This window comes from Nestor notabilis, unplaced genomic scaffold, assembly GCF_000696875.1.
Source record: "Nestor notabilis isolate BGI_N333 unplaced genomic scaffold, ASM69687v1 scaffold11233, whole genome shotgun sequence".
Taxonomy (NCBI): domain Eukaryota; kingdom Metazoa; phylum Chordata; class Aves; order Psittaciformes; family Psittacidae; genus Nestor; species Nestor notabilis.
The window spans coordinates 49,174-70,111 of NW_009921502.1; the positions used below are offsets into that span (position 1 = coordinate 49,174).

The 20,938-nt window shown below is 44.9% G+C and overlaps 1 protein-coding gene across 1 annotated transcript; it reads right to left on the reverse strand.

Moving 5' to 3' along the window:
• Positions 1–1,755: 1,755 nt before the first annotated feature.
• LOC104403137 (heat shock 70 kDa protein 12B-like) lies at positions 1,756–7,017 on the reverse strand. The gene is made up of 4 exons (XM_010011190.1): positions 6,736–7,017; positions 4,264–4,488; positions 3,734–3,905; positions 1,756–2,801 (listed from the first exon to the last, which is right to left on the reverse strand). Exons 1-4 carry the CDS (start codon positions 7,015–7,017, stop codon positions 1,756–1,758), a joined length of 1,725 nt encoding a protein of 574 aa, XP_010009492.1.
• Between the last annotated feature and the right edge of the window lie 13,921 nt (positions 7,018–20,938).

A 20,938-nucleotide genomic window follows, 5' to 3' on the forward strand; every position in this document is an offset into this window, starting at 1 on the left:
GTGGCAGGCTCTGGTGAAGCTGTGTTGCAATCTGCACTGGTGAAACTACCAGGTCCAAAGAGTAAGAAAGAAGCAGGTGTATTCCGCTTCTTGGGACCTAGTCACCCAGAATGGCCTCACACAGTTTAAGAGCAGTACGATCTGACATGATCGAAACTTACACAGGTTTCTGTTGAGAATACTTTTATTTTGCACGTAGGATTTTAAATGTGAAAACAAAGGTGATGTATTCAAAATAGCCCAGCTTTTGTACATCATGGGGCATAGTATATATATACGGATTAATCCTCTGAATGCTGCTTTAATGATTGACAGCATTAAATAACATGGCTAGCAGTGATTCTAACACAGTCATTACAACTAATAAAGGTGACAGCACTGAGTTTTCATGCAGTGTACCCAGCTAACCAAGTATTTGCAGTGGGACAGGCTGGTGCTGAGCTACACCCTTAGCGAGGGGGGAAAAAACCAACAAAAGCCCAAGCGGGGCAACAGCAGCCACCACATCCCACCACCAGACCGATGCCCAGCCGGTCTCCACACAATAGCTACTTTGGAGAAACTCCCCCCGGTTTTATTGCTGAGCACGGAGTTACAGGGCACGGAACATGGCCTGGGTCAGCTGGGGTTAGCTGTGCTGGCTGTGTTCCTCTCCCAGCCCCTTGCTCCCACCCTGCCAGCCTCCTTGCTGCAGGAGTAGAGCAAGAAACAGAGATGGCCTTGCCACTGTGCAAGCACTGTCCAGCTATTGCTAAAACACTGGTGTGCCATCAACACCGTTTTTGTCACAGATCACACAGCAACATAAGGGTGGCTGTGATGAAAGCTAACTCCACCCCAGCCAGAGCCAGTACAATGCATGATCACATTGTTTTCTTGGATAAATTTGGGCTCACTCAGTTCACACTGTGCTGAACTTGTGCACAGGTGCTGTAGGCAGGAGGCAAAGAAATGAGCTTTTAACGAACATGGAAATTACCAAGCCCAAGTCAGAGATGTAGAGGGTACCCAGAGCCTGACAGAGGAGCTCAGGCAGCAGCATAAACGCTGTTGGTAACTGTAATGTTACAATCTGTCATTTATATCTACTCAGTTAAGAAGATCAAACCACCCAATGGTTTAATGGAAACAACACTCCCACAGGCTTTGGATACAAGCTCTCAGGCTACATTGAGTTACTGCACCACATAGCACCCTTGACTGAGATATGAGCATGTAAATTACACGCAGTCTATGTAAGAAATGTCCTGAAGAGAACTGAAATCCATTCAGTGTCACCCTTGGCAGAGTCAAACCTGGACTCCAGATTAAAGAGACCTGATATCAAAGGAAGAAAGGATGTAGAAGACATCAGGCTAAAAGAAACAGTTATAGTCTGGTATATATGGAAGTTAAGACACCTGTCCAGAAGCTCTGTATCAAACACAGGTAGAGTACAAATGATTATATTGGTGGTATGGACTATTCAGCAATGCATTAGGGCTAAGCTAGAAAGGCAAGAGATAAAGCAGCAGATAATCCTGCTGTCAGATACAACAGAAGGAGAGGTGTTAGACACAAAGGGTGGCTGGTGAATAATGGAAGGAACCATAGAATCATAGAGAATCAGAGTAGCAAATTGTTTATCTGTGCAAGCAGAAGGCTGGATGATGAACTTCATGGTCCATTTGCCTTGTCTACTGTAAGGTTATTGTCTCTCACTGAAGCCTTGTTCTCCCTTGAGTTATTGTCCTTTCTGCTCGATGTACTGAGAATTTACACAGATAAAAAATCTATTGCAATTGTCCGTTTTTGTTTGGAAGTAATGTCAGTACATGTGGCTTTAATTTCAGTGAGCCCAAATTTAATATCCAGCTTCAGTTGGCGCTTCCTCCCAAGCTTTGTGTCTGGCATTGGCACTATACAGGAGCCAACGCATTCCATCCCTTCCTCATCTACATACTGAGCATCCTGCTTTTCTGTACAATAGAAAGAAAACTTTGCTTGTGTTTGATCTGCTTCTGTTGGATGGAAATAATAATGGGCATCTTCATTTATATTCACTGACTCATCAATTCCAACCAATTTCTTGAAGAGATCTGTACAGTAAATATAGCCATCCTTTTTTGAGATCTTTTTTTTACGGCAGTCATGGATTGCAGCATCAAAGTCCTGATTTACTGCTATGCCATATGTCCGAGCACTGACTCTTGAGGCAACTATGCATGGATTGACCCCAAATAAAACAGCCCCTTTTACAATGGCTGCTTGGGCATCCAATGGACATAGGATATGATACTCCTCACTAAAGGCCTGATTGATCTCATCTCTCAAGATGATGCTAGATGCAAAGCCTCCTACAAGCAAAATGTACTGGACCTTGGCCATCTCAGGCTTGTCAAGAATTACCCTCAAAGTAAAAATGATATTTCTGATACTGTAATCAAAAAAGGTCTTCATTTTCTCATATGTAACCATGAACACCCCATCGCACCACACAACTCCATTTACTTTTTTGAAGAAGTGGGAGATGTCCTTCTTGCGCTCTGCCAGTTTGGTCAAGTTGTAGTAGCAACGTATGTAGACTGCCTCTCTGCTAGCAGAGCATTTCTGTAGACCAAAGTTGTACATCATATGTTGTAATTCAGTAGGGTGTTCCTTTTCATATTCACCCCATACACCATCATTGAATATTTCCCTAAGGAAATCCATGAAGTTTTCATCCACTTTGTTGCCTCCCCATCCACCTCCAGATGCCTTGTGTAGTTCCTTCAGGCAATGGTTTTCTTGGATCTCATGTACTGTGATGTCTACTGTGCCACCTACACACACACAAACACAAATTTACTTAGCTGTTTTCTTTGAAGTACGTGAGGTCCTCACTTTCCACTGAATACAACCCTACCTCGGAACTCCTGGTTCACAAGTGTGCTCTTTTTTCTTTTTTCCTTTTCTCATCCTCACTCCTCCACTATTGCTTGCACCCCTCTGGATTCCCTAAATTTAGGCACCTCTGTTTACAAGCCTGCTCTCCCAAGCTTCCTGCAGTAATTGCCGATGAGTTGCTCCCCGCACAAATGGATCTCCTTTCTGATCACAAAAGGAGACTGGCCTCCTCACACCGAGAGTTGACTCCTGCTTTTTGATATAAAAGTGCTAAACTAAGATGAGCAGCAGTGGTGAGTGTCTCAGAAACTTGTGGGCCCCTGGAAGACTTTTCAGTGTTTGTCCACAATCACCAGACCGATCTCGGCAGGAAATTCCTGTTACAGCGAAAAAATACAGAAATTACGCAGAGGTGCTTCCTCAAATATTCTTAATGATTTATTCCACAGGGCCTGACAACTATCTCTTTGCTCAGTTCACTGGGCACTGCACATGCTCCTACAGAGGAAGCTGTGAGTTCAGGCAATAAAAAAGAGTATGTGGGTATGTGTTGGTGCCTGACACTGGGACATGGTGCAGACTCATCTGGCTCTTGCCCTGACTGTCTGGTCTGAAGTGCATGATGGCATGAGACACTCAGTGGCTTCCATTTCCATGGGTCACACCTTTAGCAGTCCTTCTCTTTTCTCCCATTTTTCTGCCTGGCTGTAGGACATCATTAAGTGAGAAGTAGAAATAAAAACCCCATGACAAGCACAGCAGTGGAGTCCAAGCTCTGGGACTGCACTGTAGACTGCTGGGGACACTGCAAAAGAGCCATGCTCCATGCCCAGCGTGGATGGCACCTATTAAACAGGGAAAATTTTACCTCCACAGTCAACAACAATATACTGGATCCCAGGGGAGTCTTCCAACTTCTTCTTGTCATTGCTGGCTGTCATAAACCCTTCCTGTGGAAGCTGTTTGCACCACAGTGATGCAGCCTCTGACTCTAAGGCAATGATCAGCTTCTCAGAGGTCATATCAGAGATAAGTCCTGCCTAAAACCACAAGAGAGAGGTGTCAGTTCAAGGAAAGGTGGTGAAATCACCACTGCACAAGTGCCACCTGCTAGGGAGGCTGTTCTCACCCCAGGAGCCCACGCTGGGGTGGTAGGTCTTGCACTGCTGACATCTGTGAGGCTCATTTCTACACGGCATTGGGGGGAAAGGGCAGAGTGGTTGTTACTGCCACTTTGGGACATCCTCTCCCACACCACTCCCAACACGGGAGATTTCTCTCCCTCATAAACTGAAGTTTCATATACAGGTTGTTTAAATACTGAGGAGTTCCTCTGCCCCAATGGGCAGAGAAATCCCCAAAGGTAATTCAGGAAGGTAGGATAACCCCTGATTTTACCTCTTTTGCTGCCAGCCGCATGAACTGCCTGGCAGCAGCGCTCCATATGGCTGGGACAGTAATGACCCAGGTGATCTCCTCCTCGCTGTAGACGGTTTGGAAAGAAGCCTCTTGGATGGTGTTCAGGGCATGTTCCTTCAGGTAGCGCAGGCTTTCGGAAAAGACCATCAGGGCAGGAAGCACCTTTCCATTGCTGGCTTTCAGCCCCATGTCAGATGTGACTTTCTACAAAAGAAGTCTCAGGGTCACCCATTGCAGTCTCAGTACGGACCTGTCCCCGTCACGCTGAGCACTGAACAACACAGGGCACAGAAAGAGGGCCTGTCGCCAAATCTGAGTAAACTCCCAGCAATAGCTTTAGTATTGTGGCTAACTGCAGTCTAATTGACACAGGTCAGCTACCAACCTGCTTATCCATGACATCTGCAATTCAGTAGGCAAAATACCAACGTGGCTGATAAGTCGGCTGTTTTTCATAGGGCAAATTTTGTACGAACCCTGTAGATTCTCCTGAAGAGCCAGTGCGGGAAGTTGTATTTTCTATGTGACACTACCGTACATTTCCCGTATGTTAGTATAGAGACTTCAGAGCTCTCTGGTTGTACCTTTACTTCTGTGTAAGGTGTTAACGAAACATACGCTGGACAAACATGTAGAAAAATAATCCTCTGGTCTGAGACAGTTTCTCTCTATTGTGTCCTCTTGGCTTATATGACCCCCTAGGTGTATCTGAAGCTTGAGGCAGGTGGCTACTCTGACACTTTCAGTCTCTCTCATGAGACCAAAACTCCCTCCATCAGCCCCTGGTTGCTTGCTCTGTTTAGAAAGAGTGGGAATTATTGCCTGTTTCCAAAGCAGTTTCAGGAGCCAGCCTTCACTGCATTGCCCTTACTGCACTTGCATTTCTTTGTTTTGCTTCAGCAGCCAGAAAAGGTGGCCCTAAATCACAAGCTTTATCAACTAGATAATCAGCTCCAGTAACCTGGGATCCTTTACAGCCAGCAGAGAAAAATGGGCAGGTCCATGTGCTGCCCATCTCAAGTGAGACACAGCCAGGAAAGGTGGGGTGAATCCTCTTCTGTAAGTGCTGCCACTGTAGAGAAAAGGAATCTGTATCCATCTTTACTTACGACTTAATTTCCTGTCATTGTTCCTGGCTCAGTCGGAAGCGGGTGCTATAAGGAAGCTGTCCCCAGACACTTTCTATGGAGATTCAGAAATAAATAGTTATGCATCTGGGAATAGGTGCTCCCCTTTCTTGTTGCTGAGCCCTTCTAGTGGTTTCCCAGAGAGGCTGTAGAATCTTCCTCCTTGGAGATATTCAAAAGCTGGCCAGACAATAGTTCTGAGCAACCAGCTCTAGGTGGCCCTGCTTGAGCAGGGGGATTGGAGAAGGTGACCTCCAAAGGTCCTTTCCAACCTCAACCATTCTCTGATTCTGTAATGAAATTTCCCTTAACCATTTGCTTCTTGGGTGCGGAGAGACGGGGTTGAGGTAAAATGTCTCTCCAGCCCCCTCTGAAAGTGAATGAGAACCCACCACTCCACAGGTGACACTGTGGCAGACCACATCATTCCCAGTTTTCCTGGGGAGGAAAGTCTCCGCAGAGGCCTCCCACCCACTATGGCATCCAGTTCAACACTCATTGCTTAGCACTGGGGGATACTAAAGAGCAAACACAAGACTTTACCTGGGGCTGTCCCAGGGGCTGTCCCTGTGCTGTGGGTTACTTTGAGCTTTGGGAGGCCCTGTGGCACCCTGCTACACAGACAAGGAGGCCCTAAGGTAGCCTAATCTCTGGCTGAATGAGCAAACCCAGAAGAAGCTGTGATCAGTTTTGAACTACCACAGAGCCTTCAGAGAGCAATGACAGCCACTACTTGAAGTGGCTGCCCCACATGCTTGAAGGACAGCTCGCCATCCTGACATCAGCTTAATCATACCATTTCAGGGGAAGGAGAGATAAGGGAGGAGGAGGTAGCTCCAAGCCTCAGTCCTTGACATGGCACAAGTGAAGTTTCCTGTGATTCAAGTGAGGTTGGCAATTTCAGGATCACCATGGGAGGAACCCTTATGGTGATCCTGAAATTACCCACCTCACTTGAATTACAGGGAATTTCACTTGTTCTCTGTCAAGGACTGAGGCAGGGAGCCCCAGAAGGTGGCTAGTTTCTCTGCTAAGCTCTGGAGCAGGGCAGCTTTTTGACAGGAACAAATATTCAGCTTCACTGGTGTGCAGTTAGGTTTTATTATCTTTAGACAAAGAACAGCGTCATAAAGGAAGGGCCCATGAAGCTTTTGTCTAATTAAGAAAAGAAATAATTTCTTCAGTTCCTCAGAATACTCTTTGATTTCTGTTCATTCATCCTCATCATCCAGATTTACTCAGCCTTTTTTCACCAATTTCTTTAACCCCCCTCCTCAATAAATTAATAGCTCTGACTCCCATTAGCAGCAACTGTTCTACCTACCATGTTGTACAGCTTCATCTTGAAGTTCTGGAAGAAGTACCAGTTGTCAGCTTCGCTGGAGGGCAGGCTCTTGTACTTCATTATAGCATCATAGCCAAACTTCCTGAACTCCTGCTTCTGGTTGAACAAGATGCATGTGGGTGTCTTTGGGGTCTTGAACCCATACTCTGTCCCCCAGTACACCTGCCGGATTTGGTCTGCTCCTGAAGCAAGGGAAAAGCAGTACCCACTGAAGGACGTGCCAAAATCTATAGCAATGATGAAGACTGACTTGCAAGTCATGACTGATGGCAGTGCAGATGTGCACAGCTCAGGGAGCTGCAGAGGAATGAACTGATAGGACTGGAGTGAAACTGAAACTGCCCTGGCTAACTGCAGAGGGTGAAGCCTTCCTCCCCTGACTTTATTGGCTGGTGGGAGACATAATGCTAGAATCAATGCAAATAAACAGTGCTTTTTCCTGTAAAGAAGGAGGGGCTTGTTCCTGTTATTCAGAACGGAAAAGTCCCATTGTGAAAGCAAACAACTGCCTGCCACTTGCAGTATCTTGCTGCTCTGCTGGCAGCCAGTCCCCTGTGCTGCCACTTGTTTCAGCAGACATTTTTTGCTGCCGTAAAGTTATGGACACCTCCAATTCTTACTGCAGCAGAATGGAGGTATCTAAAGGACTGCATAAGGACGCTGATCCTGGAGAGGTGACTGCAGAAGGCAGCAGGTATGTTGCACAGGGCGGTTTCTCTCTCTGGCTGAACTTACCAAGTTTTACTGTAGCAGGTCTGACTGTTTCTACAAAGTCCCTTGGGGGGTTGCAATGAAGGACTACAAATATTTTCTGACTGTAAAATATTTCAGTAAAAACTGTTTTCTATTTCCTATCCATCACAGGGATGGTTGATTTCCTCAAATTCAGTTGAAGTTCAGCTTCAAAGGGTGAGGCAGATTTTAAATGGGTGTAAGAGCAGGAGAAATTGGAAAGAACAGTATAAATGGTGTAACAGATCCTGGGCTTCAGGGACTCAGTTTCTGAGCTCATCAGTTTTGCAGGGAAACACGAACATAAATGCAAATCTTTCTTATACTGGATTGTTGAGCTTAAAGAAAGAAAGAAAAAAAAGAGTCCTCAGTGGAAGACTGGAAATTAAATGATTTAACTGGAAAGGAATCAATCCCAGTAAACAAAACCAAAAGAGAGGGGAGATGCTAAAAGAGAAAGGCAGGACAGTCCCTTGCAGCAGCTGTACAGACTTGGATCAGCATAAACTGATGATGAAGCCCCATTCTTAGGCTTTCTCTGACGTTGCAGGAAAGAGCTTGGTGTCTATACTCGGCCTGTGTCTGAGCTGCAGGAGCATCTCAACCTGGGATTGTTTCTGCAACAATAGTTGATATTTGGTATCCTCCTTAGGGAACAGGACACAAAGCAGCTGTAGAAATAAAAAAATACCTTGAGAACACAGAGCTTTGTTCTTCTCTATTGAAAAGACCCCACACCCATACATTGCAGAGTTGGTTTTAACAGAACAGCCACCTGCGTTTGCTGTTCCCCACATTCTACAGGTCTGGGTTGAGTTTGTTTTCAGGACTTATTCCTGTATACTGCCCACTCCCTCCAGCCCTAATGATTGCCCAAACCCTCCACCTATTTTTGGCAAACCCTGGCCTGTGCAGGCCTCTGAACTGCCTCATCTGGGGGAGTGCTAGCTCATTTGTGCCAAGACTGCATCCAGGTGTGTGCTGGGCCATCCTGTGTCCTGAAGCCTCTATCCTGGCTCTGGTCTATTTGCTAGCATGGATGTAGCCATGAAGCCTCTGCTCATGGGGCTGTCATTTAAAATGTACCTGTTCAAAGTATGTGATCATTTTTCCCTTCATTTGAAGAACTCCCTTTTCTTTTTTCATCAGAAAAACATATGACATCTCATCGCAGCTATCAGCCTGTGGAAACAGGATTTCAGCACTGGAGAACTTACACTATGAACTGCAAGAAAAGGTGACGTGGATAGAAGAAGAGTGTGAGTCCAATGACCAGACATTACAATGCTTAGCATGGCCCCTAATGATCAGCTTAGCTGGTGTATGCCAGGACAGGTTGGGCAGAAGATTACAAGTAAGCCAGACACAAGGAGGGCTCTGAGTTAGCAACAAATTTTTCAGGGCTATATGGGGGACCCAGGGACAATTTACAGAAGACATTTGATCTGCACCATGTAACATGCAGATTTTACACTTTCAAAGTATTTTATTTGCACTATTGATACTGAATCACAAACCACCCACCTGGCAAAGGACAGCCTTAAGAAGTTTTGGTCTCTAGACTTTTTTCTTTATGGGTTGATCAGGAGTTGGAGGGAGAAATGCTTCTGCATTTCTCAGGACTGTAATGGATAATCGCCTACTGACTGGATGTGATTTATTATTTCTTTCTTCCCCTGATGGATGGACAGACAGGAAGAAAATGTTTTGGTGCAACTCTGTTGAAACTCGAGTGAAGTCACTGGAGAACTACCATAGGTAACGTGATTCTTTATATTAAAAATATGGATAAGAGAGAAAATCATAAATGCTTCTGCAACTGTCACTGAAACATGCTCAAGCCTTGCTTATCACAGCTTTGTCCTGCAGGACAGCCAAATTTTCATTCTTCTGTTTGACTGCATTGTCGTGGCCAGGAATGAGCTGCCTCTGAAACAGGTTTGTCTCGGAGTGCAGACTGGGGTATGTGACTAGGGCACGTGACATGAAAACATATCATGTTGTTACACGAACTTTCATTTCCATGCAAATACTTCTCTGAATATGTAATGGCTGCCTTAACAACAGCAGCCAACAATATAAAGGCATCCAGACTAACACAGAAAGGAGAAATGGTAAAAGCAGCTCTGAGGACAGTGCAGAATGTGCAGAAGCCCTTTTAATGAACTAGGCAAGCACTGAGGGAAGACACAGTGGCAGAAAAACTGGCAAGAAGGATGGAAATTGTTAATCAGGAGGAAAGAAAAAGAAATAGCAGCCTAATGTAAGGCTTCTTGGGGATAAAATGCAAACACAAATCATTCTCAGTGACTAAGGCCAGGAGCGAATAAACTTGAAATAGTATAGCTGGATGTTCACACCCTTCCTGAACAGTTTTGTGGAGAAGAGGCTTTCCTGTTGGGATTTCCATGAAGACAGGCTGTGGTGTTTTAGTTTATGATCACAGCTGAAGTATGTGTGGGGTCATGAAGGGTTTGCAGGCATGCAGTCATTGGTAGCCTGATAATAAAGGAATACTCAGACTTTCTGAAAGCTTGGAGCTCTCTTCCAGAGTAGCTCAAGTTTGCAACTTGGTCTGATGTAAGGCAAAGCTTCCCAGACATCAGATCTAGACTCACATAATGACCAAGCTCAGTAACTTGTGTCCCTGAGTTTGTTTGCCTAATTACAGAAGGTTGTCAGGAAACCAGTCTAGATTCAGATTACACCTGCCAAATTCAGGTCCTCATTCTTGGTTTGGTTTCAGGTCTCGCTGCTTAACACAGATTGTTTTCTTCCATCTCCAGGCAGCGTACTGCACCTATTAATTACCACATACAGAAGATGAGCAATGATTCTCATCTTTACCAGCAGGGATACAAGAGCTATCAGGAGGGAGTACTGGGTTTTGCTGCATTTCCTCTTCTCAGTGTAGTCCTTTCAGCTACAGCCAGTCATTTTCCTCCACTATCCGTAATACGTCTACCACCTCCAAATTTAGGCAAGCTCTAAACACAGTATTTCTCTGTGCAGTAATGAAGGTAATTTCATTAACACCAGAAACTTCATTGGATAATTCACAAGATCAGAATATTAATATAAAATGGTACTGCTTACTCTGAAAGGAGGAAAAAGAAACATGGAATAAGAGGTCTCCTTTATATTAGAGCTGCAGGTACTTGCTCTGAGATCTATAATATAGAAGACACAATTTCTAAAAACCTCTGGTGAATGATAAGCAAAATATTTCTACCTGCACTCTAGCACTTTTACAGTGTCAATCTGCAATAAACTTAGAGTCATCATGTAGGGAGGATTTTTCTAAGCTCTAATAGTATCACCTAAATAGCAGACATTGGAAACGGAAATGGGAGAATTTCGCCCACTAGAGGAATAGTAACTGACGTTACCCAGACATTTGTGGAGAAAAGAATCGAGGAGAAGAGAACTGTTTGGAGGGTTTAGGATGTTTAGTGATAACATTTTGATGTTAAAGGTGGAGAAAACAACTAGAGGAAAGACGAGGATAGATTCTAACGAGTGGAGAATACTTGTGCTTTTTTCAAGCCTTCAACCTCTAGTCCTCACAACCCCATTTCCCTTTCTTGTGATGTAAATAGCTTTCCCTTGATTTGAGCATAAATCATAGGTGGGAGCTTTCAGGGTGGTTGTTAAGCTCTCCTGGAGTTTTTCCTGGGTGCTCTGTGCTTTCCCACCTCAGCTTTTTTTCTGGAATTCAGACTATTCAGTAGGAGCAAGTTCACAGTTGTCCCAGTGTCCAAGTACAGATAAAGAGATCTCACAAAAGAAATCTGTTTCAGAGCATTTTCTGGAGAGGTCACCCAAAAAGACATGGAGAAAGAGAATGAGAAGCTGAAAGAGAAGATCACAGAGCTAGAGGCAAGGTAAGGTGTTTATTCAGATTTCTGATGCAATGTGCTTTTACACTGAAGAGCCACATACTTCTTGCTTCATCCAGCCCTTGGGGAGTCTGTGTCTGACCAGATGCCCTGGACTTCCCAGATTTTCAACCTGCTGTCACCTCTTTCTAACTGGAAGATGGCTTGGGTTGTTCTGGACATGGAAGGAGACATTCCCAGGGTGAATTCTTAATAATTGATATCAGCCTACAATGACAGAGTGAAAATGCCACTTTTTGATCACATTCCACTGCGATCATGTAAAACTGAGCTAAGAAAGTACTGTTTCCCACATGAAAGCTGATTGCTAGCTATGTTGGGACCTGTGTTGTTCAACATCTTTGTCGGTGACACGGACAATGGAATTGAGTGCACCCTCAGCAAGTTTGCCGATGACACCAAGGTGTGTGGCTCGGTTGATACGCTGGAGGGAAGGGATGGGATCCAGAGGGACCTGGACACGCTTGTGAGGTGGGTCGATGCCAACCTCATGAAGTTTAACCAAGACAAGTGCAAGGTCCTACACCTGGGTCGGCACAACCCCAGGCACAGCTACAGGCTGGGCAGAGAAGAGATTCAGAGCAGCCCTGCGGAGAAGGACTTGGGGGTGTTGGTTGATGAGGAGCTTGACATGAGCAGGCTTCAGTGTGCGCTTGCAGCCCGGGAACCAGCTGTATCCTGGGCCGCATCAAAAGAAGCGTGACCAGCAGGTCAAAGGAGGTGATCCTGCCCCTCTACTCTGCTCTCGTGAGACCTCACTTGGAGTATTGTGTCCAGTTCTGGTGTCCTCAACATAAAAAGGACATGGAGCTGTTGAAGCAAGTCCAGAGGAGGCCACGAGGATGATAAAAGGGCTGGAGCACCTCCCGTATGAAGACAGGCTGAGAAAGTTGGGGCTGTTCAGCCTGGAGAAGAGAAGGCTGCGTGGAGACCTCATAGCAGCCTTCCAGTATCTGAAGGGGGCCTACAAGGATGCTGGGGACGGACTCTTCATCAGGGACTGTAGTGGTAGGACAAGGGGTAATGGCTTTAAACTTAAACAGGGGAAGTTTAGGTTAGATACAAGGAAGAAGTTCTTCACAGTGAGGGTGGTGAGGCACTGGAATAGGTTGCCCAAGGAAGTTGTGAATGCTCCAACCCTGGCAGTGTTTAAGGCCAGGTTGGACAGAGCCTTGGGCAACATAGTTTAGTGTGTGGTGTCCCTGCTCATGCCAGGGAGGTTGGAACTAGATGATCTTAAGGTCCTTTCCAACTCTAACTATTCTATGATTCTATATAACTCAGTTGTGAAGCACATTGTAGAAACCATGGGATTCATGGAATAAATTGACAACATGCTGTAAAAAAGTTATGCTTACTCATTGTTACTCTTGTCTTAGCTAAGTTTTTTAATATCCTTCTTGCCGTAGAATCAAAGAGCTCTTGTCTAAAGCGATGGACAGGCACAAGCAATCTGAGGACATGAACGACGATTCACGTTTGTCTGCTGTGCTGTGCATGTATGATATGCTCAGGCTACATGACTGGGAAAAATTCAGGAGAAACATGCCCTCTTTGACCAATAAAGATGGCAGCTGCATGATTAAGGTACGTTTATGTCCATTTTCTCAATCTGACTCTTATCAGATCAATATGGCGTAGCCAGAATAGCAGACTTTGAGTATTAGTACTTCTGTATCAGGTGGGGTTGGGGACTAAGTTTGTGTCTCTGATTTTCCAATCCAGCAGGGCCTGGGTAATGCTGTAGAGAGCAAACTGACAGTGACCTGCTCCGTCCTGTCTTTCAGAGGGCACATTCAAATCCCAGCCCCAGATCTCTCCCATGTTAAGCACAAATGGGAAAACACAGTCCAGTTTCCTTATGGGCAATGCATTAAGTACTAGATGGAAGACTTCATTCTGATGTCTGACTCACTGCTCTGATACTGGGCGTATCTGAAAGAAAATACCAAAATGGTACACCTTAAAGGATGAGACTGATATGAGGCATTATTAGCATTGTTTGTGATGATAAGGCCCCACAGATGCTGAAGAATGAGCTTCAACATGTAAACAATTTGATGGAACAGTTTATTTACCATGTATTGAAGACATATTTCAACCAATTTGTTGCCCTACAATTTACTCTTCTGCAGATGTTGTTTCAGCACATGCTTTTCACACTGCACCTCTTGTTTCACTGTGACTGCTGCTGTAATCAACTCTTGTCTTTGCACTGCAGGAGCTGTTTGTTGCCTGTGAGACAGATATCCAGGAGAGAACAAATAAAATATTTGAAGTTCTTGACATTCCACCTTCGTATGATGTTATGACTGACAGCAAACAGGTATTTTGTGTTTCTGTATAACTGGACCAAGGCAGTGGGATAAAAGGGTCATCTGCACACACCACTCATTTAGAATTTAGCTTCTGCTAGGGACGCTGCTCAAAATGAATCAGCAATGACAGTGAGAACGTATGAGCTGAGAGGGATGAGGGTATAGAAAGCTGAGCTCCAGCAACCTTAAGTATTAGAGCAGCAGTGGATAAAACAGGTATTTCTCTCTAAGAGGTAAGCTCTGTGAGGAGCAGGGAGTTAGACTTGATCCTTGTGGGTCCCTTCCCGCTTGAGATTTTATGCTTCTATGTCCCACAATAGACATACACATGCTACATGTCTGAATTTTCCAGCTGGCTGAGGCGCATATACGAGTGCAGAAAGCATGTTCCAGCCATGTGTTGTTTTAATGGGACCTTCCTCCAAAGCTTGAAATGAGTGACTTCTTCATTGCTGGTTCACACAATCTGAGAAACAAAAATTCCCAGTGCTCAAGGACTGCACTGCTGGTTTTTTGGCTATACCACACGCTAACAGTCTGCTTTGTGCTGTGCTTGCTTTGTAGGGGATGATGCGTGATATAAGGAATATCCTCAGGCATTCCTATTACCAAAAGCAACTAGAGTTTTACAGCAAAATTGTCATGGTGAGTAAAGATACAGACCAGGAATGGAAGCGGTGTGTCTGCAGCTTGGTATTTAAGCAAAAAAACCCAACAGAGGTGTCCCTTCTGTTTGGGGTTGTTTACCACTTGTGGTGAGGGTCTTCCAAAATATTCTCAGAGCCATGCATACATGTAACCTTTTAAGGGAGATACAGAACTGTGCTGGGAGCAGTGGGGAACAGCAGGACACGCAGGGCAGTGCCCTTACCAACATTGGCACAGTCCTACTGGACCCAAGAAAGGTGCAAAGAGCAGGACCGGTGGTGGTGGTTAGGATCAGCCACAGCCCAGTGATCACTAGGCAAACCCCCAGTGACCGTGCAGGTCAAGACCGAGCTGGGAAGTCAGTCTGTGGGGTCATGGTCAGCAAAGCTGGGCACAGCATCACAGCTCGGGCAAACACCCAGCTACCACTGAGTTTAAATCAGCTCATGGGACAAGTGGTGGAGCATCTGTGGTTGGAGATGAGGCTTCTCATAACTCCTTTTCACACCACCCTTTCTGCCAGGTTAGCTCTTTGCAGATCTCTCTATGAGGAAACAGAGATGGTTGCTGAATGCCAGAACAGTCCAGAAGCCAGGACTTAGTAAAAAGAGTCTTTAAAGTAATCCTTGGACCTCTGCCTGCCCCACTCGAACGGTACCATCATCTTTGACAAAGAGAACTCCTCAGTGCTAAGTTTATGTGGAGCAGCTACACAGAACAAGAGCAGGGAGGCAAGGTAACATTACATCAACGTAACATTACAAAGCTTTGTAAACTGTTCTCACTTGATTTTTCAGCAAGCTGGCATTGCCCCAACAACAGACGCTGAAAGCGAGTTCACACTGAAGTGCTGCAAAGTTTATTGTTTGCTGTATCTTCAGGACCCACCAGTTAAAGCTGAGTGGAACACACAGGGAAACCCAATGCAAAATTTAGAGCACATCAATAAGAAACAACAGAAGCACTGGAGAAAAACAACGTTACTGTGGCCCATAATGAAATGTGGGGAAGAAGTCATTGTGAAAGGTGTAGTCTGGGATTAAAAGTAACATGACTTCAGAGTCAAGCTACTCATTTGCATGGCCACAAGATGAAAGAGCTGCTGCACTATATGCTGCTTTTCTTTCTCCTGTGAACTGCCTGCTTCTCAGAGTTGGCAAATTAGACACTCAGAGCTTGGGACTCCTAGGATAAATCATTATTTACAAACTTATTAAAAATTGGAAATGCTTGCCTCAGCAGCATGCATATATTTTATGTAACATTTCTTTTTTGCTGCCTGTTAAGCAGCATTTGTGTGGAAAGAGAATCTCTATTTCTAGCTTACCTTACCTGCTCTTCACAAATGCTTATGACATTGTCAGATAACAGGGAGGATCTCAGCCACCTCCCTTGCCTCCTTACCAACGGCCAGTAGTAGGACCAGCACTTTGCGGGACCCCTAACAGCAGTGGTATCTCTGCCCTCCCCTGCTTCTGTGGCAGGTACACAAACTGTAGGCTCATGTTTTCTGCTTCAGCAGCAAGGCTGAAGATGGCCTGTTGGGAAGCAGGCATCCTTCTTGGGTAAAAATGTCCTTAGCTGAGAAAATAGATGAAGGCACTAAAAAGACAAGGTTCACAAATGCTTCTGGACTTTCAGAAGGCAGGTGTGTATAGGTACATGTACCCAGGCACAGACGCTTGAGGCCCACTCTTACATGCCAAAAGGCCACTTGTCTCAGCACAAATGCCTCCTGCCTGTTAGTACTCAGCTGCTTTCCCATGCCTGTGCAATTTACCACTCCATAGCCCTTCAGCTCATATCTGCCACAGCTCTTGATCAAAGTGCTCTAAAAGGTGTATTTCACAGCATAAGGTGGATGCAATGGGGCAAAAGTGTGCTCGTGTGCTCATGTGACAAAATATTCAGTGTGAATCTTGAGATCTGCCAAATAAAATAGACTGAAAATCCTGCTGTGTGCCTGATGAGTCCTTTCCTCCTGTTCTGCTTTCTAGTCCAGCAGTTTCCTCGGCTGCACAACCCTCCTGGCGTTTTCTCAAGGGTCCCTAGAAAGAAAGGCAAATTGCTGTGCAGCTCCCTGCATGCAAATTGCTTTGCTTCTCTCAGGAATCCACTATTCTGTGAGCACGTTGCAGGCCACTGACAACAGAATCACAGAACTGTTAGGGCTGGAAGGCACCTCTGGAGATCATCCAGTCCAACCCCCCTGCCAAGGCAGGGCCACCCAGAGCAGGTTACACAGGAATGTGCCCACGTGGGATTTGAATGTCTCCAGAGACGGAGGCACCAGCTGGAACCCAGCTATGTGCAAGGAGATTGGCTTTTAGAAAACCAGAGTATTCTGAGAAACTGGCTGTAGAAGACCTTTACTGGAAGTATTTATCTGGGGCATAGAGCAGGTGAATTAAAATTACATATGCCCCATATTTCCTACAACTTTATCAAAAAGAAAGAACCACAATAGTTAGTTTTTCATATCTTGTAAGGTGTTGCAGACTAAGGTGGGCAGTGCATTCACACTTTATCTTGCCAGGTAAATGACAGGGAAGTTGTCCAGTACCAGCAAGTAGGAGCTTCAGCATGACCCTGAGCCAAATGCCACGTGATTATATAGGAGTAATAGTACGTATATGGCAAACTGCCATGCCTTATTTATTACCTGCTTAGAAATTTTGTTAGCCTTTTGTTAGCACTTTGGATAAATCACCAAAACACTGTTGTTCTAGACAGGTCACTGAGTGCAAGTATAATGGTTGTGGCTGCTGCTGGCTGTCCTGAGATAGCCTGAAACCTCCAAACAAGAATGTCCCTGAAGAACAGGTTGAGTCACACACATGCATCCTGCCTTCCTCCATGTTGTACAGGATACAGTCATGAAATAACCCAGAGCTGTCTTCCCTTCCTTCTATACCATCATTAAGAGACTTGGAGAAATGCTGCTGCTAGTGCTGAAATGTTGTTCTCCCACAACTTCTTCCACCCTGTACCTCTTGTGGATAAGGCAACTCTTCCAGAGCTTGAGAAGTGTATTGCATTTCCCATCACCTCCTCTCCCTCCTCCTGTCCCTTTTCATCAGCCAACACCACTATGCAAGAAACTCCCTCTCGCTCAGTCTCATTTGCTTTCTAAGCCAAGCTAAGGCAGTTCTAACCTAGATTTTCTTCAGATCTCACTGGAGACCCTGAGACCTTTTCCCTGCTCATAGATTCTTCATCCAAGACGGGAGGCAAGCCTGCCCATATCTCTACATCTTACATCTCACACATGGATGGAAAATGATGGAAGTCTAAGTTTGCTCATCCCAACCAGAGACAACGTCTTTGGCAAGACAAGAGCTGTGTACAAATGAATTCAGATAGATCCTCCTCCTGGTATCCAGAAAGGATTCCTCTGTGATTTGCTATCATCCTACCAGTGATGCAGGATTATCCCTGGAGCTGAGGCACAATGGCTTTTCTTCAGCTTTGTAGGATGCAACTAGTTGCTACCTCTTTTGCGGGAGATCTATCTGTCTGTTCTCATCAAAGGTCCAGCCCAGGTGTCCTCTTCCCTTCTGCTCTCCCTGTTGACCTGGTTGGCAATAGCCAGTTCTCCCACACAGAACCAAGTTATTTGTTTATTCCAAGTTTGTGCAAAAAGGATGCTAGGTGGTATCCCACAAAGCTAGCACACCACCCCATACAAAATTCACATATTTATACAATTCAGTTCGGGTTACTAACTCCCTGTAACTCTCCCAACATTTAATGATTGGTCAAGAAACTTACGTAAAACTACATCATTGACTCCTTATTACACATGTTCAGGGAAGGGTCTTTTAACCTGGGCAGGGGTCTTTCAACCTGCAGGTATAATTTATAGTATTATACCACCTTTTAGTATTATAATGAGGATAGTTCATCTAAAGGATACCTTAATCATGTTGTGCTGACATGTCAAAGTCACATCATACCTTGATGATGTCCATGTGTTTTCACGATGTACCAGTCTTCAAGGTTAGTTTTTCCTGATTAGAGGTTCATTAGCCCTGTTTCTTAATCTACCTACATAAATCCAAAACCTTCTCCCTAGCTCTTAATTCTGTTCCTAAGTCAGTGTTGTTCCCAGGTCATCCTGACCTTTTAGGAGGCCCTTGTTTAGGGTTTTCCATAGCAACACAAGATACAACTTTTTAACTATATGCCTATAACATCCCCACTGTCTGGAGGGAGAAAGACCCTGTTCCCAGTGGAATTTAAAAATATCACTCAGATGATAAGGAAGGCTAAGGAAGAAGCAAGCATGTGCCTCCTCTGGCACACAGGCAGGACAAGCAAATGCCCCAGCAGGCAACACCCAGGCTCCAAGAATTTGCCTTACCTGTTGAAACACCCATGTCTAACCCAGACAAAAAGCGACAGCAACACAAATCCTCTTCTGTTCTAGCTTATGAGCAATGCAAATAACTGAAGCTCTCCAGGAAAGAAATTAGCAGAAGAGGAGATGGTCAGTCCTGCATATTTGCTAATAGTTTAAACTTTTACTACAATATCTTGTTGTTTCTGAAAATGCTTTAGTCCAAGCTAAATCCCAAACTTGGTCCTTTTTCTCTCTTTTTGTTTGTTTTTTTTTTTTTTTAATTGAAATTTGTTCCTGCTAGGAAACAAAAATCTCAGATTATAGGCATAAACAAGAACTAGAACTCAAACAGAACTCACATTAATCAACATTTCTAGTATAACCTTCAAAAATGTTAGTCTCTGTGTCTTCAATCTGAATATATAATGTCAGGAGATTGTTATTGTAATTATTAGAATTCTACTTCAGCAGACAAAACCTGACACAGAAAAATTACCCGTATGGCAGCTAATTCCCTCTTGAGTTTAATTACAAAATTGTTTAAGCATTTACATACAAAATGTTTCTGTGTCAAAGTAATGATTATGGTGATGGTATTACTGCAATCGAGGGGGAGTGTTCTGCCAACATATTACATTTTTAATAGTTTTGTTATAATTAATAGAGAAGAGTTAAGAAGGTTTCTAATGGCTTAGATGGTTAGAAGCTTTCCTTACTGAAGTCAGCTAGAAAAGTTATTTGGCTTCTGACACGCTGGGCATGTTGGTTTCTATCCTTTGAAGAGCAAGGAAGCACTCCAGTCAGTCATCACGATGGATGGACTTTATCTGCACTGGGCAATGATGTGACCTTGTTCCATGGCAACTTATCTGATGTTTTCTCTGGCCATGTCATTCTGCTTTTAGCTGCTTCGTGTGCCTCTGTATGACCCAACAAAAGTAACATTTTAAGTCGGATGCTGTGCCATGTACTACCCTAAGGTTAATATGATGTCCTTTGCATAACCTCCTAATTCATGTTTTAAAAAGGAAGTTTGTGTGAGACAGGGACAGTCTCCTCTGTTCTGACTTCCATGCCCTGGGTCTCAGCCAACAAGGGAGTCACACTCAAGGAATTCACCTCTGGAAAAGCAAAAGCAGGCCTGAAAGTTTCCCATCACATTTGGAGAAAGACCCCTTTGTGGTGACCCCTGCACTCAGGGAGATCTCTTTGCTGCTGCTTGCACCTTCCCCCATCTCGCAGCCACGGGAAGGTGCAAGCAGAGGCCTGGGCCCATCCCTCAGCAAATATTTGACTTCTCATTCACAACTTTGAGAAGGAACCACGGAGAGACCCATGAAACCTGACCTGCAGCTTCTTATTTCTCACAGGAAGTCTACAACAATTGTAAAAACAGAGAACGGAAGATCCTGAGGTTTAAACCCTTCCCACAACAGCGTGCTTGGCTGATGGCCCCTAACCAGCTTCCCAGTGAGACTTCAGTGTGGGAAGGAGGGTGCTTGCTGTGGGAAGGGAGCTTCCCTGAAGGAATGGGTGAGCAGGCCTGGACTCTTCACCTGGAGAGAAGCTGACTTAGGGGATCGCAGGTGGAAGAGAAGGTGGGTAGGAGCTACACATGCTCTCTCTACCTTCAGATGCAAGAACTAGGCTGATGGAAACAGAATGAACAGGAGGAGGTGGTTCACCACACAGCAAAGTGGAGGTGTTTGCCAGAAGGTGTTGTGGCTGCACGAATATCCCCAAGGTCAATGTGTATCTATCTGGATGGGTGTCTGGAAGAGACCTCCACTGGGGGTCCTTGCAGGTTGAAATGGGATAGTGAGTAGATGGCCCTCTAGTCTGGAATGATTTGGGATGCACTTATACAAACTTGCTCAAAGAAATGTTGCCTCCTAGTTTTGCACCAACAGGCTTTACGATTGCCACACATCATCTATCGCCACCCCTTCAGTCTGATCAAGTATCTTGACAGCTGCAGAAAGGACACAGACTTATTACAGTGAACCCTAATTTGACAGCAATGCAGTCACGTGCCACCCTTCATCTGGATCAAGTCCCTGTGGACAACTAAGCAGTGACCTGGCATCACTACTGCAGGCTCACAAAGGCTTTAAATGTTCCTGAGAGAAAATCTGTGCTTCAGAATCCTTGGCCTGCCCTGCGGAGGTGGGAACTGGACAGAGAATGGAGGATGGGCAGGGTGGGAACTGGACAGATGTGGCTGTGAGCCACCATACCAGCTG

Excerpts from the sequence above, each read along its gene's own strand:
- LOC104403137 (XM_010011190.1), bottom strand. The coding sequence starts at position 7,017 with ATGACTTGCAAGTCAGTCTTCATCATTGCTATAGATTTTGGCACGTCC. Across the intron at positions 4,489-6,735 it reads AGATGAAGCTGTACAACATG|AAAGTCACATCTGACATGGG; the intron begins GTAGGTAGAACA and ends CTTCTTTTGTAG. Across the intron at positions 2,802-3,733 it reads TATTGTTGTTGACTGTGGAG|GTGGCACAGTAGACATCACA; the intron begins GTAAAATTTTCC and ends GTGTGTGTGTAG.